This window comes from Choloepus didactylus, chromosome 7 (assembly GCF_015220235.1).
Source record: "Choloepus didactylus isolate mChoDid1 chromosome 7, mChoDid1.pri, whole genome shotgun sequence".
Classification (NCBI taxonomy): Eukaryota; Metazoa; Chordata; class Mammalia; order Pilosa; family Megalonychidae; genus Choloepus; species Choloepus didactylus.
This window is the reverse complement of record NC_051313.1, coordinates 69,162,137-69,186,397: the sequence shown is the minus strand read 5'-3', so window position 1 is coordinate 69,186,397 and position 24,261 is coordinate 69,162,137. Positions and strand designations below refer to the sequence as shown.

The 24,261-nt window shown below is 35.3% G+C and overlaps 2 protein-coding genes across 3 annotated transcripts in view; one reads left to right on the top strand and one right to left on the bottom strand.

The window, feature by feature from the left end:
* Positions 1-24,261, bottom strand: part of ME1 (malic enzyme 1) — a 267,367-nt gene that overhangs the window by 186,430 nt on the left and 56,676 nt on the right. The window lies entirely within an intron of this gene.
* On the top strand, positions 7,886-8,235 carry LOC119539599 (cytochrome c oxidase assembly factor 4 homolog, mitochondrial-like). The gene has a single exon (XM_037843279.1). The coding sequence runs from the start codon at positions 7,900-7,902 to the stop codon at positions 8,233-8,235; it is 336 nt and encodes a 111-aa protein (XP_037699207.1). The 5' UTR covers positions 7,886-7,899.

Sequence of the window (24,261 nt, the reverse complement as noted above, 5' to 3'; positions counted from 1 at the left end):
TATCATATCCAAGTTGGTCCCACATAATCAGCAGGATCTCAAAAAACATAATAATTTAAAAAATGAAATGAACAAGTCGTGGTCTTTTTAAAGAAGGCATTTTTGTTCAATTACCTAAGATGTTCTTGGCAATATATCATTAAATAATATTTCTCAGGATATTGTTAGTTAGCCTAGGTTGTCCAAGTAACTCTGGTCTCAGGAAACAGCACCTTTTTCTTTAAACAAGAAGGACAACGAATGATATCAAAATAACACCAATTAAATGCCAAGGTTTATTATATAAGACCGGAGTTCAGCTTCAGTGCAATAGTCATTTGGCCGCCTGTAATCTCCTGCACTGAGTAGAGACTCATTTGCAGCACAAATGCTTATTCTTTGAGAGAGGTCAATAAACCAAGAATCCAAAATATCCCACAAAAGCCATGCATTTTGAGAAAGTTAGTTATAAAAGTTCCTGGAATATGTCCATGATTTGAAATCCAATGAGACATCCAAAAATGTTTCAGCACAGAAGTGACTCATACTTGCTGGTATAAAGTTGGATACGAAACAAATCCTCAACATACATCTATACATATATATATATTATAGGAGGAAAAATTTAGACAAGAAAGTTATTTATCTATATATTTAAACAAATAGAATTACAATAATTACTTTTTCTCAGCTCATGTTCTTGCCAACCAATCGATTTAAAATATTTTCGTTTTTATTACAAGGATGTGAATCATGCCAATTAAACTGTTCATACTTTAATGTTTATTTCATATTAGAACTGAGACAATTTTTAAAATGTGTCTCTATTTTCTCATATATGTAGTTTAAACTTTTCTTATAACCTGTAATACTGTACCTATGCCACTATCAAAACATATTTGGAAGATGAGATAATATTCTTGCTTCTTCAAATTTTTTTCAGGTAACATCCCTAATGAAGCTTATTTCATATCAAAATAAAGTTCATTTTCTAACATTCAACTTTCTATTGTAACTAAACTATACTTTCTTCTGGAATAAGGTAGTATAGTATTTACTAAGAAAAAAGAAAAACACTATTAAACCTCTTAGAGGCTTCTTTTGCTACTATTTAACAAATTAATAGTTTATCAACAAAACATACGCCTAGTGCATTAATTTGTGTTATCTTCACCCACTGGGAAAATTTCCAAATTGCAGCAAGATCATAAAAGATATCCTAATCTTCCCTAGCACATTTCTCTCTAATAGGAAATGGGTTCATGATCCTGCCACTGGTCCAGTGGAGGATACAACCACTTTGACATTTTCTGTAATAATCCTTTTTCCATCACAGAAGCCGAATTTACTTTTTGAAAAAAGAAAATTAGACCCCATATTTTTCACAAAATGTATGTAATAGTGAGCCTTGGGAATTAACCCAAAGTTGAGTTATACCAGCAGGTCTGGGTTGATGGGAAAAGCTTTACTGTATAGAAAGCTAAGTACTGGTAAAACACAGGTCTAAAGATCACGAGGTAGGTACAACAGAGATGCAGAGTTAGGAGACATGCGGCTAGAGCTGAAAGGAACAGAGATTACCAAGGGAGTATGTACAGAAAGAAGGACAAGGTAAGGCATTACAAATTAGCACCCAAAATAAAAACATAAGAAGACTAAGAAGAGTCCTCAAGAAAAAAAAATGATCAAACAGATAGGACAATCAGTAATTCCAAAACCAAGAGAAGTCAAGGTAGGAAAATGTTAAGAAGGCATAGATCAATATTATCAAATTCTGCATAAACGGTTAGAAGAATTTGTTTATAAAAATTTAATTTTTAAACAAAAATGGCTTCATCACCTTCAAATAATTTAGTGTTTCCTATAAACAAAATTTCCTATAAAAAATTCTCTACATAGTCATGATTAGGAAATTAATACTGACGTATTACTACCATCTAATCATCAGACACCATTCATGTTTCACCTATGGTCCCAACAACATCCTTTATAACAAAAGAATCCAGCTCAAAACACCATGTTGTATTTATAGTTGTCATGTCTCTTTGATCCCTTTCAATCTGGAACATTTACTCAGTCTTTCCATGACTTTCATGACATTAATACATTCAATGCTATTAGTGTTTTTGTAGAATGTCCCTCAATTTAGATTTTTCTGGTATTTCCTCATGATTGGACTGAGATCACACATCTTTGACAGGAATATCACAGAAGTGATACTAACTTCTTCTCACTGCATCCTATCAAGTGGTACTGACTCCAATTCATCCCATTATTGCTGATGCTCATTTTGATCATTTGATTAAGGTGGTATGCCAAGTTTCTTCACTGCAAAGTTACTCTTCTTCCATTAGTAATTACCATGTATTTTCGTGGAAGGGTTCTCTGAAACTGTAAATACCCTGTTCCTTCATCAAACTTTCAATTTATTCACATCAATATAGTCTCATGGTTTAATATTTCATTCAATAGATTTTAGTTTGTTACTAAGATTATTTACTTTGATGCCAAAATTTTCCCAAATTTACACAGGGGGAACCCCTTCAAGCTGACTGCTGTCTATTTTTGATATGTCCCTATCATACTTTGAGTACTTCCTTACTTTCTGGCATATTGTGTCCCAAGCTCATCTTTCACTTATCCTGTAAAAGTGCCCTGGAAATCAGTGATTTCTCTAAAGAGTCCTAGTTCCTTTTGGTGGAGATCTGGATGCTAGGTTTGCTCACTGTTGCTGTTGTATTGCTGCTCCTAGGCCAACTTCAAGAGAGCTAGAGACTAAGTGCATGTATACACATACTTGATATATGTGTATATACACACACAAATTTATTTCTGTATCTACATACATACTTGATATATATGTATATACACACACATACTTATTTCCATACCTAGCTATATATATTGGAAACTATAAGTTCACACTAATACCTCCAATTCTAAACCAACACAACAGGGTTCATTGTAGTTTTCTCCCTGTATATTTCACATTTGTAACAACCTTCCCCTATAGTGAGAAACCTGGCACCCATTATACTTAATATATTTACTTATTTGTCAGTCCTCCTGCATAAAACCAGGTATCTTGTGCCAACTCTTATATCTTTCTGGATTTCTGGAATACAAATTAGCTTGTTTCACAGCTTCCTCCCCTGCAGGTACTTTGCTTTATCTGATCTGCTAAGTCTTATCAGTCTATCTAGTTTTCAACTTCAAAATATTGTTGAGATCTGCTGATAGTGTATCTTCTAGCATTCTTATCATTCTTGTGGTATTTTGCCTTTTAAAAAATCTTTACTGTTATTTTAGTTGATTTTTTTTTGGGGGGGGGAGGTAGCAGATGTAAAGGTAAATACTGAAACCACTACTTTTAATCAGTAGAATATATATTTTTAATAATCTCCCCAGGTGATTCCAATATGCAACCCTGTTTAGAAACTATTCTTTTAACATCCAAAGACATGAGGCCTGAAGGAACATTAAAGAATATTGCCAAAGTTTAGTAAAGTCATTAATATAACAATATTTATTAATGTTTATTATCATAACATCCTATTAAATTTATAGGAAGATGCTAAAATAATATTGTACAAAAAATGTTCTCCAACATTTAAGAACTTGTCATTTCCATGGGGAGACCAAATGTATAAAATACATGGTTAAGCAACAAGATGAGTGACACATACAATAAGTACAATTATTTTTAAAGAGGGGAAAGATTAATATGAAAAACTTCAATCATGGAATGCACTGTGGAGACAAGTAAAATCTGAGCTGAGTCCTAAAAGATGGGAGGATCTAGATAACCAGAAAGGAGGTCTATCAATTGGGATCTAGTTAGAAAAAGAAAAATTATGTTAAGTATTTCAAACATTATTTAATATAGGGAATTGGCTATGCATGTGTTGGAAGAATGAAAAAACAAAAAAGTAAACACTGAGGTAACCCAGGGATTAATAACTACAGAAGCAGTTACCATCTTGAGGGCTGGGAAAACAAAAAGGAAGAAATGGAAGTACCAGAACTTAGGAGCATGAAAGGGCCCCATGTGGCTGTGCTTAGATCTCTGGAGAAGGGACTCAATGTTTGGTTGTCCAGTCTCTGAGGTGTGAATGCCGTATATCTATTGCTAAGGCCTCTGTGGAAGGGCCACAGACCCAAGGGAGCAGGTGACCCAGGGGGCCACCATGGACTGAAATGGCCTGATACAGAGAGATGTGCAGCCTAACTGCTGCGTGCACCTCTGAGAAACATGGAAAAGCTTGTGCTGGGAGAGAAAAAGAAACTAAAGGCTTGAGCCACAGTTGTCCACTGTTGCTGAAGGGATGTGACTCAGATGTGTTTACATGGTAAGGATTTTATCCCCTTGCTTATCACACTTTGGAAACTATTTCCCTAATTGCTTTGTTTATTGGTGTTTCCCAATTACATATAATCAAACAAATTGATTTTTCTCCTTTCAGATTTCTTCCATTCTTTTTAAGCACACAAAGTTCCTGCCTCATGAATTTACTACTTTTTATCTCACACCTTTGCAATAATCCTACTCCTGGTATAACTTATTTCTTGACTTCATTAATGTATCCTGTCCTTTGACACCTGTTTGCTTTTTCCTCCAAATTATCAATCTATCCTGAATGAAATTCTTTCTTTTCAGCTAGATTTTATGATCCATTCTGCCAACCATTCTTAGCTCCCTTGCCTGTTTCTCTTTCTATCACATCATTTCCGAAAACTTCCTAAACTAGATTAATCTGTCTTCTCTTTTTTTCAACCATTACTGGAGAGTGATGCTTGAAAAAAAGGCATTCAACCAGTTGTGACAGAGCCAGTAAAACATCATGAACAACCACACTTAGTCCTACAGGATGTATCACCCAAGTCCAATGACCCAACTTGCAGAGTTCATGGAGGACTTGGAACTTCCTGGGCAAGTGCAAAGAGTGGCACTAGAGGCTTAAGAGGAGGCAGTGGTAGAAGTCATTATGTATGGTCCTTTACACAATAAAAATTCTTTTCAGGACATCTTAACTGTGTATGGATATTTTAAGAGGACAATAAAAAATAAAATAAGATATAGAAGGACCAATTTACACTTAGCAGTTATCTGGAGGCATCTGAGAGAACATTTTTATCTGAAGAAGCAGACTTTGTTTGAAACCTAACGTAAGATTTCAATGAAAATACAAAACTTAAAAAAAAAAACTCGTAGTCTCAGCTAGGCCCACACAACTCAACGTGAATTCCTCAATTACCTCCCACTGGCTATTCTTAAAATTAACCACATGAGCTACTTCATATTTCTCCTGTCCCCCACTCCCACCCCTCTATACTCTTAACAGACTGGTACACTTTTTTTGTTGTTGTTACCACAAAGAGAAAATAGGGACTCTCAAACTCTAGCTACCCAACTGTAAAGTTCCTTTCATCTATACCCATTCTTTCCTTCTTCATTATAATATCACTGTCTCTCTTCTCTACACCAGTTTATACTAACACTGTCTGGCTATTCCTTAGCCTTCTTCACAGTCTCCTTTGTTTCTGCTTACCCTTAAATGCTGGTGTTCTCCAGGTTCAAATGTTTAACACTTCTTTTTTTCACTCTAATGAACAGTGAAGGCCTAGGGATTCCTTGCTCTGCTCCCACTCTTGGGCTCATTTTCAAGGTCCACTTAGCTTCAGCATCTGCTGAGTTTCTGATCCTCTGGCTTTAGCTCCCATTGTTAGACCCACACTTGCTCTTGGAATTTGATGAATAAACTTACCAGCCTGAGAACTATGTGGTTTCCAACTCTGGGTAACCTCTTAAGAAATCACTTAGGCATCCTCCAATTCCTCCAGCTCTTCTTTGCTGCTAGGCTGGCTCTAACTGCTCATTAGAGGCAGTTCAAGTGTTACCTTCTCTTGGAAATATTTCCTGACCCACCTTCTCAAGCTGAGTTTGGAATCCCTGTGTAATCCCAAATAATCTTGCTGTTTTCTCTATTATAACACTTCACACTGTCATACAATTTTTCACTTTCTTATATATCTGTCCTACTAGATTATGAACTCATAAAGTCAGGAAATTTGAGTTTCTAACAGAGAGAAAAGGAGGAAGCAGGGAGTGACAAAAGGAATTGGGGGTAGAGAGAAAGTAGTTCCGATGTGATTGTGGCACTAGTTGGCCCAATGGTAGGTAAAACACTATAGCAGAAAATCTGACATGGAGAACACTCAGGATCTAAGTGTTCAGTGGATATAATGTTGGAGTGTTTCTGAAAATAGCAGGGCCCCAGGAAAGAATCAAACTTTAAATTTAGCTTCAAAGTCCCCAGGAAAAGTAACAAGAATTGCAGCAAATGTGTAATTCTAAAAGTCAGAGCACTTGGGAGTTAACAGATCAGCAATTTGAGATCTTAGTGTTAACAGTGGGGCAGACCTTAACAAGAGCAAAGAACTTGAGAAACAATGAAAAAACAAATTAGGAGTTCTACAGCTGTGAGATCTGAGGGAGAATCACAAATTACAAGATCATATCCGATTTGAAAGAAAGATAACTAAGGTAGCTCAAATGCTTCAGGCATCAGTCTGACTTAGCTTAGAAATAAAGCAGGATGAGAGACACCCTGTAGATGGGGAGGGACCCAGTGGAAGATGACATCCTTGTACTTAAATACCAATTCTGACTATTACAGAAGTAATTTTTTTTTTTTAATTGAGGCCGGAAGAGAAAGGTCGACTTCCCATGGCCACTGGTCAGCTACTTCCAAGGGTCAATTTTCTTTATTATCACATAATACCCTAATATAACTAACGTGAGTGATTTATTTTCTGTATTAGGTAACCATTTGATTTTGCTCTACAATGGTAATCTCATGAAATTGGCTTACTTAAAATGATGTTTAAAGCTCGCTTGCTACAGGGTAAAAAATAGTGTGGTAGGCAGAATTCTAAGATGGTCCTTAAGATTTCACAGTTCCTTGCCGTTTGCATTCTACATAACCCCTGGGACTGTGCAGATAATAGATTTTACTTCTGTGATTAGGTTAGGTTAGATGGCACAGTTGCCCTTCAAATAGGGAGATTATCTGGGTGGGCCTAAGCCCTTTAAAAGCTTAGAATTTTCTCAAGCTGCTTGCAAAGCTGGAAGTCAGAGGTTCAAGGTACGAGAAAGACTTGATGCATGGTTACTGGCCAAAAGATAAGAGAGGGCCAAGTAGCAAGGAATGTGCATGACCTCTAGGAGCTCAGTCTTACAAACACAAAGAACTGAATTCTACCAACAATATGAGACTGGAAGCAGACTTTTCTGCAGAGCCTCCAGATGAGAACTCAGTTCAACTAACACCTTAATTTCAGGCTTGTGACACCCTGAGCGAAGAACCCAGCCATACCACGGCAGACTTCTGACCTACAGAACTGTGAGTTAATAAATGAATATCGTTGTCAGTTACTAAATTAGTGTTAATTTGTTACAAAGCAATGGAAAATGAATGCAAGTATTATGTATATAAAAAGTACGTTCAGATACTCATTCCATCATTTATCATTATATGTATATTTATTTTACTATATACATGACATGGTAATAGACATCAGGAAAAATACCCAAGGATTGCTGAATGTCTCAGTTGCCAATTTAGTGACCACATTACCAATGCATAGCAATATTTAGGATATCTAGGTTGTAGTTTCCAGAAATCATAAGTGACTATGAAGAATGGCAATATTCTTCCAAATGATAGTAATATGCTAGGTTTTACAATTCAATTTTTAGAATTCCAAAAAGATGCAAAGGCAGTATTCTTTTAAAAGAATGCAGGGGAGAAGGGAAGGAAGAACTCCAACTGCTATCCAGGCTGCCGCTGCAAAACCGCCGCCACCGCGCAGGAGTGCACCTTTAGGTCCTCTTCCCGCGCCTGCCGGAGTCTCCCCAAGATGTCAGCCTCGGTCCCTAAAGGTCATAACTGGGCTCAAAAGGTGAAGGAGGAGGACAAAGAGGACCCACTGGATCAGCTCATCTCTCGCTCTGGCTGTGCTGCCTCCCACTATGCAGTGCAGGAATGCATGGCCCAGCACCAGGACTGGCAGCAGTGCCAGCTACAGGTGCAGGCCTTCAGGGACTGCATGAGTGAACAGCAGGCAAGGCGGCGGGAAGAGCTGCAGAGGAAGAAAGAGCAAACCAGTGCCCACCATGGAGATCCCAAGCCACCTATCCCCAGAGGATGGCCCTGCCACACCAGCACCCAAAGAAATGGGAAGAAGAAATCCTAAATGCTCCTGGCATTCAAGAAAAGTTCTATCATTATACTAGCTGGATAGAAACTTAAGGAACAAATGCCTCAGAGTCTAAATTCCAGTGAAAAACAAGCTAAAACATCAAAATGCCCACGTTTCAACATGAGATTACAAAATGTACAAAGAAACACCAAGTGAAGACCCAGGCAAAAAAGATTAAAGCATTAGAAACCATCAATGAGGAGGATCAGATCTGGGAAATACCAGACAAAAACTTAAAAAAAAAATAATCCTAAGTATGCTCAAAGGCTAAAGGAAAACATGGACAAAGAACTAAAGGAAAACAAACAATATCAATAGATGGAAGTTATGAAAAGGAACCAAGCAGAGCTGAAGACCACAGCAATTAAAAATTCCTTAGAGGGGCCAACAGCATAAAATAGAAGCAGCAAACTCGGAGATGACAATTGAAATCATCCAGTAGAGGAGCAGAAGGAAAAAGAAGGAAGAAAAGTGAACAGAGCCTGAGGAACCTGTGGGACACCACAAAGCATATCAACGTATGCATTGTGGGAGTCTCATAAGGAGAAGAGAGAAAAGGGCAGAGAGAATATTCAAAGACATACTGGCAGAAAATTTCCCAAATTTAATGACAGACATGAATATACACATCCAAGATGTTAAATGAACTCCAAACAAGATAAACCCCAGGAGACCCACACTGTACCATGTCATAATCAAACTTTCTAATGCTATTGATAAAGAGGGAAGTCTGAAAGGCACAAGACAGAAGCAACACATCACATACAAAGGAGCCTCAATAAGATTAAATGCCGATTTCTCATCAGAAACCATGGAGGCAAGAAGGGAGTGGGAAGATATTTAAAGTGCTAAAAGTAAACAAAATTGCCAACCAAGAATCTATATCCAGCAAAACTGTCTTTCAAAATGAGGGGAGAATTAAGACATTTCCGGATAAACAAAAGCTGAGGGTCTTTGTCACTTCTAGTCTGGCCCTACAGGAAATGCAGGATGAAGGAAAGGACACTAGACAACTGAATGAAGCGACATGAAGAAATAAAGATCTCTGGTAAAGATAATGATGTGAGTAAATACAAATGCCAGTACTATTATAATTCCACTTTTTACTTCCTATGAGATCTGAAAGGCAAATGCATAAAATGTAATGAGAAATCAATAGTTTGGGACTCAATGTATAAGCATGTAACTTGTGACAAGAATACATAAAGGGGGGATGGAGGGATATAGGTACCTAGTTTATGTATGCTATTGAAGTTAGTTGATATAAAAGCAAATGAGAATGTTCTAGATTTAGGACATTAAACTAAAGCCCCAAGGTAACCAGGAAGAAAATAACAGAGAATATGCAAACTCAGAGACAGAAAGTAGAGGACAGATTACCAGGAATGGGGGCCAAGGGCTACGGGGAGTTAATGCAAAATGAGTGTAGGGTTTCTGTTTGGGGTGCAGGGAAAATTCTAATAATGGATGGTGGTGTAGTACTGAAACATTGTGAATGTGATTAATTCCATTGAATGGTATGCTTGGAAGGGGTTAGGATGGGAAGATTTATGTTTTATGTTTCCATCATTTAAAAAAAGAGAGAAACTAAAGAGATAATGACAATTAAATGGAATACATGATACTAAATGGGATCTAAGAATAGAGGAGAAAAGGCTCAAAGGAACATTAATGGGAATTAAAGAAAAAATTTAAAAATTTAAAAACATTAAAGAAAAAATTGAAGTATAGAATGTAAGCTTAATAGCAACGTTAAATTTCTTGAACTTGGTAACTGCACTTAAGGTGATTATGTAAGTGAATATCCTTGTTTGTAGGAAATGTTCATGGAAGTATTATGTGTTCAAGGAGTATGATGTGTACAATCTATTCTCAAATGTGCAGTAGAAAGATAGATGAAGAGAGAGAAAGTGATGATAAATGGATAGTGTGGTGGTTTGGAGCTGTGTACCCCCAAAAAAACATGTTCTTAAATTTAATCCATTTCTGTGGGTGTGACCTTTTGGTGGGGTTACTTCAGATAAGATGTGGTCCAGGATGGGTCTTAATCCTATTACTGAATGCCTTATAGGGAGGGTCTCAGAGAGAGAGAAGGCCAGAGAGGGGGCAGCCAGAAGCTGAACATCAGTGGAACCTGGAAGAGAAGGAAGAGGCCAGGAGATATTGCCGTGTGCATTTGCTATGTGACAAGGGGCCCACGACCAAGGATCACTGGCAGCCAGCCCCAGAACACCGTCTTTGGGAAGAAAGCATTGCCTTGAAAATGCCTTGCTTTGAACTTCTCTTAACCTCAAAACCAATGAATTTCCATTGTTTAAGCCAACCCACTGCATGTTTGCTTTAGCAACAAGGAAACTAAAACAGATAGAATGATATGGCAAAGGTGAGAGGGTGTTGGAATTGGTGGATCTGGGTATTTGGGCGGTGGTTCATGTTGGAGTTTTCTGTATAGGGTTTGTATTACTTTTGCAACTGTCATGTAAATTTGACATTATTTCAAAATAAAAATTAAAATAATGATTAAAAAAAAAAGAATGCAGATTAGCGTGGTAATGTCCCAGAGACATTATGTCAGAAAGCAAGAATATTTAGACACATAAAAGAAACATACAATAAATTTTAAAAGAATCCTTACTTTTTTCACAGATAATTTAATAATTATCATAATTTAATGCTCACCAAATTTAATGATACATTAAATATATTTTAAGATATTTTATTTCAAGTTATCAAGGGAGAATGGATAAATAATTGCCTAGAGAGGGGGCTGAAGGTAAAAGGAGCGGGAAGGAGAACATAGTGGACTTCAATTTTCTCAGTAATTTTTTTTTTTTTTGGTAAAAAATGAAAACAGATAAATGTGATGCAATGTTACAAATGTCAATTCTAGATGACAATCATTTATTTGCAATTAGTTTGTACTTTTCCTATATTTTAACTTTTTTCCAAAAAATTTTTTTTTCCTATTTTTAAGAGAAAAAAGAAGTAAAAGTAAATATGTTCCTCTTTGAACAAAGTAAGATGAGTAATTTTTCTCAAACTTGTACAGATACTTAGTGGCAGAAGTAGAACCAGAACTCTGAACTTCTGACCCCTAGAGCAGTGCTCCCTCCATTTTACTATGAGGCATAAACTCTTAAAATACGAGTGTAAATGGGCATTATAAACCCTTTGGGCTTAAAATCAGCTATCTGGGAAAGGAGCAGAGGTTGAGGTAGCGCCCAGCTGACCAGGTCATGTCCAGTTGGGTTTCCTGTCAACAGATGAGGGGCCTGGAGTCAATCTAACCACATATAGCCTCAGTATGCAGTGAAGAAGGAAAAAAGTTGGGACCTAAGGACCAAAGTAGGAGAGTTAAGATTTGGGGAAGTAAATCAACTACCCAACTGTAAGATCTCAGACTCATGAGGGGTAGAAATAGAGTGGCCAATAACAGTTTAGATATAGATTACTGGATAATCTATTGGCAATTAATGGTCCTTACTGTGACATTCTTGGTTTCGAACTCTTTCCTAGTAAAGGAATTGATCTTTAAAATGATAGAGCTATGGCATAAAAACCAATTTCAATAATTTGGACAAACATATATTAAAGCTTTGGTTCTCTAATAAAATATTCTACTCCTTTGCATTAAGAACTAACATTTAACTGCTAAATCTCTATTAGTTTTCTGGGCTTCACACATTTCCAATTTTTGATGCATTTGGTCCTCCAATTTCAAAGAAGTTACCTAAGTACCACATAATGAACTAAAATCCAATAAAGCTACATATGGTGATCTAACAATTAAGGGCACTGATTTATATAACAGCACATGCAACAATTTACTGACTGGACTTCATCTTACTTTTGTTTTGGCTTTATAGTATAGAAAAGCACTGGATAGGAGTAGCTTTAGTCATAGCTATATGATCTTAGATCAGTCAATTAACTTCTCTAGCCTCAGTAATTTATAGGTAAATGAAGAAGTGGGTCTAGAATGAAAAATAATTACTCTGTGACTCAAATATTTTCTGACTCTATGATCTTATCTTTTCCAATCATGAAACAGTGATAGGGACCTTCCCCTTTTATTGTATGTTCCTCTATAATACATGCTAGCTACCACCAGAACTGCAAGAAAGTCAAATGCAGAAATCCTCCTTCCTTCCAAAGAACACAGACTTTTTCTGATAAAAATAGATTTATAGTATTGAAGAATTTTTTCCCATGATATTTTCCACTCTTCCTTGTAGTTCCAGACACACAGTTAAGTATCAGGTCAAGTGGGACATTAAATGAAAGAAAAGAAGGATGATGAGTGGGAAATAAAAGACTTATCTGACTCTTGGTGGCCAAAAAAGAACAAGTCATTTAAATTTTCATTTCTATCCCCGAAACCAAACATATTGTAGACACTCTAAATATCTACTGAAGTGAATTGAGAAATGTTGGGTTTGTTTCATCATTTAACAAATATCCTTTATTTAGGGAGTTCTGGCTGGTTACATTAACTTTTTAAAGAAAGTCCTTGGCTTTCCTGACAAGTCATTGATCTTATTTTTCCCTTTTATTTACACAAATGCAAAGTCTGCCACTGTATTAATGAAAATATTTTCAATCCTAAACTGGAGATAACATTTGTTATTGAACGACTATAGGAAAATGGCTCTTTCATTTTCTAAGATGAGAAATGTTATTACTGTTACATTAATACATAATGTAATATAATGTATTACATGATCAATGTAATCACAACAAAATTATGAATTTTTATCACAGTTGGTGATGATTTTTAAGAATGTTTCATCAAGCTTAACCAGCTTTCCTTTTGTTCAAAACATCATTGCAAACTGGCACTCAATGGCTAATGATAACTTTATTGTTAAACAAAAAACTTTTTAAGATGTTCTCCTACCATAGTCCATGCCAACTGATCTGAACTGGCAGCTCCTTTTATGTAGACGGCAAGTTTTCTTTACATAGATACACTGTTTTAGTCATTTCATAACATCTAAGTTCCCTATCCACTATCATTTAGGCAACATAAGTGTTTTGGTCTTATATTTAACTATCTATAACTTATAGATTAAGGAACTAGACGAACATTTCCTAATGTTAATGCTTGTTTAACAAATAAGTTCAATCCTTAACATCCTGAGAAAGGATGCTCTCATTCATTTTTGCTTGTTTTGTTTTTTTTTGTCTTTTATTCTCCGATTCATTTTTAAAAGTAATATCAAGAAAGAGCAAGAATGTCTTCTACTATTAGAAATGAAGGCCAAAGAAAGCAATATTTTTTTACAATAATTTGAGAGTAAGAAATATGCTCTTTCTCAGGTAAAAACCTGGGGGAGATTATATAGAAGTCCTACATATTGTCAATCAAATTAATTTTGGTATAAAATTTAAACTGTTCATAAAGGATTTAAAATAGGGTCTGGCAGTACCATTTTGAGCATAATTAACAGTGCTGAATTATGGGTGAATATGATGGAAAGAAGTTTAGAGTCATGAACGTCATCAGAAAGAAAGCTGGAGGTTAAAATATGGGAATGTATAACAGTGAATCTTATGGTGGATGATAACTGTGATTAATTGAAGAAATACAAAAAAAGTTCTTTCATGAACTAGAACAAATGTACAACAGTATTACAAGGAGTTAATAATAGTGGGGTATATGGAAAAAAATTGTACCTATTGCAAACTATGGACGACAGCTAACAGTAATATCTTTTTTTTTTTTTTTTCGATGATCTAAATATTGCCAGGTCAGACTGACCAGAACAAGACAATGGTGATGGGGGTGAAATGCAGCATTTCATCTTTTACAGTGCCTCTCAAGATCTGGGCTTTGTATGTTTTTCAATGAGTAGATGGAACATCAACGATTCGAGTTTTCTCCCTGTCAGGACATTTCTCTGGCATTTTATGTATTACTCTGCAGAATTTTCATTGCAGACCAATGAGTTAATGCCTCAGGCATTATTTCAAACTAACTCTAAGAGGGAAGGATGCGACTGGTGGAAAGACTAAAAAGAGGACACGGAACAAGTTTTGTTTACTTAATTTTCACTGGGGAATCTCATTCCCTACCAAGATTAAGACTGTTTTGAAAATTAAAAATCATTGTGCTCTCCCTCAAGGAAGAGCTAATTAAGCATTTTTAGACTAAAAGGGACTTACTGAGGTCATTTAAGTGAGACCCCATCCCCACCTCCAGGAAAAACTATACCTAAAACTAAGATATAATTATTGCCTCTCAAACATTTTTTTCTTTCTCTTTTTTTTATCGTGAACTTTAACATATATACATAACAGTAATAACTTTCAAAGTACAATTTCACAAGTAGTTAGAGAGCAAATTTCAAAGAATGTCATGGGTCACAGTTCCACAACTTCAGCCATTTCCATTATTGTAAAACAGAACATACATACAAAAAGCTGTCAACTCTCAATGTACAGCTCAACAAGCAGTCATATAGGTAATTTAAAAAATTGTTATGGGTTTCAGTTCTTTCCTTATTATGCAATACAAGGCACATAAAGAAAAGTGAAGACCTTCAAAGCACAATTCAACAAGCAGCCATAGAGCAAATCCAAAACGATACTACAGGCTACAGTTCTACCATGTCATTTACCTCCTTCCAGCCATTCCAACACCCCAGCATCCAAAAATATATATATAATTATGTAAAGTTTCAGTATTCATAGACCCTTGTTAAATCTTATCTTGTTTGTTGCTACACCTTCCTCTCATTTAATCTCATTCTCCATCTTCAAGGGTGTCTAGGCAGTAAGTACTCTAACTTGTTCATATTGAAAGGGAGTGTTGACAGTATGGGGAAGGGGGCCACATTTGATAGTTGATCTTAAAGAGGCTGTTGCCTCTGGGTTTTTTTTGTAACAAAAATAGTAATATCTTAATATTCTCTCATCAACAGTAACAAAGGTAACACATCAATACTAGGGGTCAATAATAGGGGGGAATGAAGGGTAGGGAATGTTTTAAGGTTCATTTTTTTATTTGTATTTCTTTTTTTGGAGTAATAGAAGTGTTCTAAAATTAAGTGTGGTGATGAATACATAACTATGTGATGGTACTGTGAGCAACTGATGGTATACTTTAAATGGATTATATGGTGTGTGAATGTATCTCAATAAAATTGCATTTTAAAAATAGGGTCTAAAAAGAATAGCAAAAATGATTTAATGTTTTAAAAGGAAACCCCCCAAGGAAATTGTTTAGAAGGTTACAGTAGAGAAGACTGAAAGAGAAATAGACAATAGTTTAAAAATATTTATAGTATCATCACAAAAAGTCTGTGAATCATTTTTTAAAAATCTGAAACGAGAATAAAAATGTGGGGAAAATACAAATGATTCAAGCTTGCATTTATAAAGGCTATTAAATATTAAAAGAGATAAATTTAAGAAGATTGTAGAAGACGTATTTCTATTTTTCTGTGATATTGGAAGTTAAGAAACTAAAGTAACTGACACATCCAGTCTTTACCTGTATTACTATTATTCCAAGACACTATGTGAGAGGAAAAGGTACAATAAATTCTACAATTTAGCTTTGCAAAGGAAAAAAAAGTCAACCTGACCTACATTGTGTTCAATCCCTTAGGTGATATCTACTTTTTCTAAGTTCCTTTTCAGTAAAAGAGAGCATGGCAAAAACAGCAGAAATATCTTGATAGGACAGACTAAAACTGTTTGAATATGACTTTACATTGAAGAAAGTAAAAAATAACTAGAGCTATGAAGCAGTACCTGAAATGGAGATAGAGAAACATGGAGAAACGACCCAGAAAGGTAGACTCAAATACACAAAAAAGCAATTGCATAATTCCAGTTACTTGTCAAACAGTCATCACACTTTTCCTGTTTGAGTTATCAAATCCTAACAGAACAGAATAATTACTTAGTCTCACATCTAGGCTGGTATGTCAGGTTTCCTTCCAGTATCACAGATAACAGCAATGAAGTTTAAAAAAAAAAAAAAAAGTACATTTTCTTTTCAATTTCAAGTGAAAATACATACATTATTTCAAACAGTTAATGGCAATGCAAAGAAAAATTACTTGATGTCTATGGAATGAGAGTCATATCTAGGGCCAACAAAAACTGACTACGTAATGGGATCCAAAAATGGAAATAATACAGACAGCAATGGAACTGCCTGAGAGTAATGCCACCGCTTTTTTGTGAAAGAAGTCAATGGTATTGAATACAAGAATTAGCAATATAATAAAAGGGATACATAGAATTCAATTACTTGTAACCACAGAACAATTTACTCAGACCATTAAGATGTGCCCTAACACTTAACATGAGATTTACCCACTTTGGTTCATCATCCCATGTCCAAAACATTTAGGGAATCTCAATCATTAATGCAACAACTTCTATCATGCTGCTATTGCTATAAACTGACTAAAAAGTTTATTCTAATAATTTCATTCTCATTTCTCTGATAAAAAGCATTCTTGGATAGTAAGAGCTTCTTAGTTGAAGCTTTGTTTTCAGGCTCCTTTCAAATTGCTAATAAAGTAAATCCCAGCACCTTAAATCTGGGCCCTTAACCAGAAATCTTTTCTTTTGCTTATCTTTACTTTGGAATTCTGTATTCTTGCAGAGTAATTTATTTAAACCCAAAACTAACTATCAAAGCATTTAACTGATATTCTCATTTCCCTTTCTAAAGTTGTAGAAAACTGACAGACCCATATATATAAGCCGAGAATCACAGAAATAGGCCCGTATTAATCTAAAAGGAAAAACTGCTATTTACAGCATTACCCTGGGAAATATATGTTTCTTTTCACAGAAAAGAAAATTAATCAATAGAAAAATATAAACCATATGGACAGACTTAGTATACTGCCAAATACAGTTCAAGCAAATTCCTTTGATGCTAAGCCACTTTTCTGAAGAAGTTTCCAGGAAGGCTGACACTGTTGGGTTCTAAAAAGCTGACAGCTCCCTCCCCCTCATCCACAATCCTGCTCCATACACCAAATAATGCCCATATTATGCTCAGATTCAGAATATCTCTGCACAAATTCAAACTTATACTATCCTTGAATTTGCCATTAGTTTCCTTTAAGTGAAGAGAAATATGCTTTCAAAAAGCATAAGATTTATTATAATATCCAGTAAGACTTTGGGGAAATTAAAGGATGAACATTAAATAGTGTTAAACTGATTCCCAATCAGGTTAATACTTTTGGGGAGTTGTGCCTGAATTTCAATTCTGTCTGGGTTAGGTGTCCATCCCATAAGATCTGACAGTACCCTGTACCCTCCGAACATAGACTTCACCACAAAGTATCAAAATTGTTTAATTGTCTCCTCCATTAGACCATATATTCCATTAGGAAAACTGTGAAGTCTGTGTGCTCATTATTTTATCACCAGACACTGCATGGGCACATCGTAGTTAAAGCAGATTAAAGACAGCCACAGTTTTCCCATAGAAAGGTGGGGTCCATGCCCCCTCTGTATGACCTCTGTATCTGCAGTGACCAAAAGAATAAGGTAGAAATAACACTGTGCCAATTTCCAGCCAATTATTTTAAAAATAGCACCTTCTGCTTTCTGTTTCTTACAGCACTTACTCCTGGAGCTCAAGTACATTTTCTAGATATATACTGGAAAAAATCTGCAGATAAAAATTTCATATGATTTCATTCAAATACAAAATGTATCATTCAATTAAATGTTAGGTAATACTTAATCAAATTTATGAAATACTCCTACTGCAGTTGTCATTATTTTATCTTATAAAATGTTTCATATTTTCAATATCCTTTTCAAAAAGGTAAATTTACCAACTGCCATACCAATCAGTTTTTACTGACAAGTATTTTATTTGACTAAATATGTGAAAAGTTTGATCATTATGTCTAATAAAATTAATGGATTTTTATTATTACATATACTCATCTAATTATTTCTAAAAGACCAACACAAGAATACATGCATACATACATATATACCAAAATAATATCATGCCATGTTTCATACTCCCTACTTCATAAATAACTTCAGGTTTTGGAAACGTATTACACTGCTTTATTACAAATTAATTAATGAGAAACAATTATCAAGTTTTATACATTATTTTTCAAATGGACAAATCAATTCTATTATTTCTGTATCAATTTAATCTTGATATTATGCCTTTCATTAATCAATCATATAAGATGTGTTCCATAAAGTATTTCTCAGTAGTGTTTACAATATTCTTAAAAATAAATATTAACACATTTATTTGAATTGAAAAATGAAGCCAGGAAGACTTTTTCTGGCAGAAAATAAGTCTGATTTAGCTGAAAGATTTGATAAACTGGATTTTTTTTTTTTTTTTTTTTTTTTGGCCAATTAAGTCATATGGCAAGTATTTTCCCTTAAGTGAATGGGCTAAATTGGCAACTTCAAGGTTGTGACAAAAGTGTGTGCTTAAAATTTTTAATTAGATGAAAACATTTTAAATTGAAAAGTCTGAATTTAGAAAGATGTTCTGAAATTAATATTTCCATTTTCCCAACCTTTTTTGAGTAAATCAGATTAAACAAAATGCCTTTAGGTGAAAAAGTAACAGGTATTAGTGGCCATTTGGTAAGTCTTCTTGGGATACTTTTCAGAAACTGAAAAGTGGATGCCTCTGATGATTGGGTAACAAATCCTTTGTCAACAGTTTAGGTGGCTTCCAGCTCTCTGCTTTCAATAATCTTGGAAGATCTAACTGAGTTGTTAGTAGATAATTAAGTTTTCATAATAATCTCTCAAATAATTTTTGGCACACAGCTTGAAGGAGTTCAAAGAATTAAGTGACATTACAATAAAAAGCAAAAAACAAACAAACAAAAAAAAAAAACAAAAAAAAACTCGTTCCAATATATCTGTTAAGTACGGAAAACAGGAATAAAAGTGATGCTGAACCTTTGTCCTTGAACCATAAGTGATATACATTAACACATGTATGAACTAAGAGGGGGAAAAATCTTTATATCATTATGGATCCCAGTAATTACTGGAAGTGATTCATTTCCAATAAAATTGTTTTTATATTTAATAATAAATCTAAATTTATCACACATATCTGTTGTTAGATCAAGTGTGCACTAGTAATAACCCTAATAAGAGAAATTAATATTTAGTCAACAAAAAACTTTCATTAATACATTAAGCCATTTCATTAAAATGAATTACATTAGGATAAAATTGTGAGAACGAAATATAAATTCAATGAAATACAGTAATGATGCAACACTTCTGATAAAGCAGCAATTGCTTTATTGTTAAATGAATGGAGTATATCAAATTGTATTCATTTCAGTACATTTAAATGAAAGCTACAACAGTTTTAATTTTGTTATGCTAATAAATCAAATGTGCTGGAAATTAAATTCTTTGCAACTATTCAAAAAGGATAAAAATGTTTAGACGTCAAATTTAAAAAGTGTAAGGGGTACATAGTTTTTCAATATTTTATTTAGAGGTTTGAAAGCAAAATAGTATGAGGAATACTGATCTACAGTAATAAACATAATTTAAGTTTTCATTGTTGTTGACAGATGTGCCACATTATTTCTCCATGGAATACAAAAGTTCAGCATCAAATACCATTCATTCCTGATGTGATATGAGCCTAAATATAAATCGCTGTGAAACTGAGTGAAACTCTTAAGCCGAGTTACATACCAACAATACCTTTTCTTCAATAAAGGTTTACAATGATATTTTAGAATCCAAGAAATATAGTCTTCACTGCATTTAAGATAAAACATATGAAATTTATAAGTTATTTTTACTATTTCTAGACCACTCTTATTAAATTACGTTTATTTGTTTCCCGTAACATTGTTAATAACTGAATTCCCCCAATGGTGTTATTATACATCAGCCCATTTACGATATAGCATGAAATAATAAAAAGGAAAAAATTAAGTTTCTATCAAAACTGTCCATCCAGAAAAGGGAAAGATGATCATTTGGCATTGATAAAATTACCACAGCAACTCTTTCTCAAGCATGCAATTACAGACATGGAAGTATAGCTACTGGAAATATTTAAATTAATCCTAATATTTGGCAGCAAACTGGCAATAAAAAACACTTAATCACTTAAGTTCCCCAAGTACATAATAATAAATTACTTTAAAAAATAGAGGCACCGAAGATGGTGGAGTGAGACACTCCAGGGCTCTGCCCCCACAAGGAAGCTTTAAACAACCAGAAAGAACTGGCAGAAACATTTCTTGAATCTCCCCAAAAATAGTTAAAGGATTACAGTAACAGAGTAAGCTCCAAATCAAGAAAAAGGTAACTTCAAATTGGTAAGCTCTCCTGCCACCCTTGCTGGCCTCTCCTCCACCTCCTCACCAGCTCCCCTTGGTCCTCAGTCCTAGTTCTGGAGAGAGCAGGGACATACAGGGAGCATGTACATCTGTGCCAATCGAATGGTGGCAGCCTAACAGATTGGTCCAGGGCACGCGTCCCTGGCTTGCCATCCCAGAACTTGCCCTGCATGTAGAGAAGTTCACAGAGCTCTCCTATAGAACAAGTCGCAACTATCTTGAGCAAAGAATTTCTGGCTATAGGACAAGTGCCTGGGACTGTGAGGTAACACTGCTTCCTGGAGAAGAGGGGACATTTGGATCCATGCAAATAGGGAATTCCTAAGCTCGCATGCAAAAGACAGGATGCATGCACAGAGATGTCCAGGATGTCCTAGGCTTTGCTTTGAGCTGTTCTCTAAACTCAATGCCTAAGTTATGAAGGAAAGTATTCACTTTGTTTTAATTTGGGGGCCAGCGGGTATGAGAGATTTTCTATTATGTACTTCTCTATATTTTTTATTTTGAATCATGTGACTAAATTATCTATTTATAAATTAAATTAACCAAACAAGCATTGTAGCTCTACCACTTTATTATCAGCTGACCCCAGCATGTTACTTAACATCTCCCAGTACCAGTTTCAACATCAGGGAAATGGGGCTACTCACATTTCTGCACTGAGCTTTTAGGTCACTGAACATGGAAAGTCCTGAGCACAGCACTTGGAGGACAGCAGGTGCTTCCAAATAATGAGTCATTTCCTTCCTGTTTTTCTTCTTTTTTTTCTCTTTTTAGCTCCTGACAGTCAAAGAAATCGCTGTCAACACATTAGCTGGAGAGAGGACTTCTGGGAAGATGGCATAATAGGGGGTTAAAGGGCTCACTGCTATCCAAAAAACAACTGACGGACAGGCAGAAACTGTCTGAAACAACTGTTTTGGGGCTCAGGAGACAAAGGGAGTACTGCACGCCATCCAGGGAAGAATGGAACTAACAGACTGAGAAACTGGGTTGAAAAATGTAACTCACATGGCCGAGGCTCCTGGAGCTGATCTCCTACCATCAAGTTTCAGGCTGGTCTGGTCCCTGCTTGGTGGGCTGCTGTGGACAGGGAGGGCCGCAGAAGCCCTCCTCCCCAAGACTAGAGGGGGACACAGCCCAGTACTGAGTCAGCTATTAGCTGGCAAATTTAGACCGTTAGGCCCACTGTTCTAGCCCATCCTAGAGAGGCAAAGCCAGTGCCATTTTTTTCAACCCACCTAGAATACAGGTTATCAGGAGCTAGAATGAGGATAGAGAATGGGGAGCTGATGCTTAATTTGTGCAGAATTTTTAATTAGGTTGATTTTAAATGTTTGGAAATAGAGGTGACAGTAGCACATTATTGTAAGTAAAATTAACAGCACTGAATCGTGTGTGTAATTATGGTTCAAAGGGGAAGTTCAGGGTCATGTATGTCACTAAGAAGGAAAGCTACAGGATGGAACATGGAACAATATAGTATAGTGAATCCTGCTGTGGATAACAAAGGTCATTAATCGTACAAACATAAGAATGATCTTCCATGAACTAGAACAAATGTATGTCACTATTACAAGGTGTTGATAACAGAATGGTCTATGGGAAAAAATACACTTAATTCAAACTACGGACTATAGTTAACAGTAATATTATAATATTCTTCCAACAACTGTAACAAAGGTACCACACAAATGCTAAGTGTCAATGGGGGATAAGGGGTATGGGATTTTTCTTTTTGGAGCAATGAAAATGTTCTAAAATTGATTGTGGTAATCAAAGCACAAATTGTGATTATATTGAAACCCATTGATTATACACAATGGATGCACTGCATAGTGTGTGAATAAAACTGCTTTTAAACAAAGCACTAGCTGAATACAAGATTAATGAACAGATGCCTGATGGATGATATTGCAGAAATAACATGCTAAAATAGCAAAATGACTAGGTTCAAAAAAAAAGACAAAACACACAAAGAAAAAAAAATCAATGAAGAAGACCCAACCTGAGACATACCAGACAAAGACTTTCAAAAAAATGGCCCCAAATGTGCTCAAAGGTCTCAGTGAAACATGGAAAAAGAACTAAAGGACATCAAGAAAACAGATGAACATGAAAAGAATATCCATAAAGAGACAGAAATTATGAAAGGAGCCAAACAGAGCTGAGGACCACACAGTAACAGAAATACAAAAATTCCCTAGAGGGGTTAAATGGCAGATTGGAGCTGGGAGAAGACAGAATTGTTAAACTTAAAGATTAGACAACTGAACTCAGTCACTGTAAGAAGCAGAAAGAAATAAGAATGAAGAAAAATCAACAGAGCCTGAAAAATCTGTGGGACACCATCAGGCATGCCAATAAAAGCACTGTGGGAGCCCCAGAAAGAGAAGAGAGAAAGGGGCAGAGAAAACATTCAAAGAAATAATGACAGAAAATTTCCTAAATTTAATGGAAGACATGAATATACACATCCAAGAAGCTCTGTCTGTGAACTCCAAACACAATAAACCCAAACAGATCCACACTGCGACATAGTATAATCAAACTACTGAATGACAAAGATAAAGAGAGAATTCTGAAAGCTGCAAGAGGAAAGCAATGTGTTACCTTTAAGGGAGCCTCAATTAAAAAAGACAGCTTTGCATCAGAAACCGTGGAGACAAGGTAGTAGAATGACATATTTAAAGTGCTGAAAGGAAAAACATGCAAACTAAGAATTCTATATCCAGCAAAACTTTCTTTCAAAAAAAAAAAGAGACAGATTACAACATTCCTAGATAAACAAGAGCTGAGGGAGTTTATCATCACTGAACTGGCCCCTACAAGAAATGCTAAAGTGTTCTGCAGGTTGAAAGGAAAGGACACAAGATAAAAGATCAAAGCTGCAGGAAGAAATAAAGATATACAATGAAGATAATTACATGGATAAATATAAAAACTAATTTATTTCTGATTTGTAACTTCACTTTTTACTTCCTACAGGATCTAAAAGGCAAATACATAAAATGTATTTTTAAATCAATTGTTTGAACTCATAATGTATAACTAATTAATGTGTGACAAAAACAAAATAAAAGAGGGAAGACAAAGGGGTATAGGAACATAGTTTCTGTATGCTACTGAAGTTTAGGAAGTATCAAACCAAATTAGATTGTGATAAATTTAAGATGTTAAATTTCAACACCATGGTAACCACACGGTAAACACCAGAGAATATGAAGACTCATACAGACAGAAAGCAAAGTACAGGTTGCCAGGGGAAAGGGACAGGTGCAACTCGAATTTAATCCATAATGGGTGTAGGACTTCTGTTTGGAGTGCAGAGAAAGTTCTATTAATGGATGGTGGTAAGGGTACCAAAACATTATGAATGTGATTAATCTCACTGCATGGTGGGCTTGGGGATGGCTGGAATGGGACATTTAATGTTGTATATATGTTTTCACTATTTTTTTATCTAAAAAAAAAGAGCAAGTGAAAACACAATGACAAACATAATATGTGATGCTGGACAGGATTTAGTAATGGGGGAGAAGAGGCTCAAAAGGATATTATTAGAGCATATAAAAAATTGTAATACAGACTGTAAGCTTTATATCAATGTGAAATTCTTGAAAATGATAACTGCACTTAAAGAGATTACATAATGAATATACTTGTTCTT

What these genes read in the sequence shown, in the direction of transcription:
- LOC119539599 (XM_037843279.1), top strand. Translation starts at nt 7,900, where the DNA reads ATGTCAGCCTCGGTCCCTAAAGGTCATAACTGGGCTCAAAAGGTGAAG.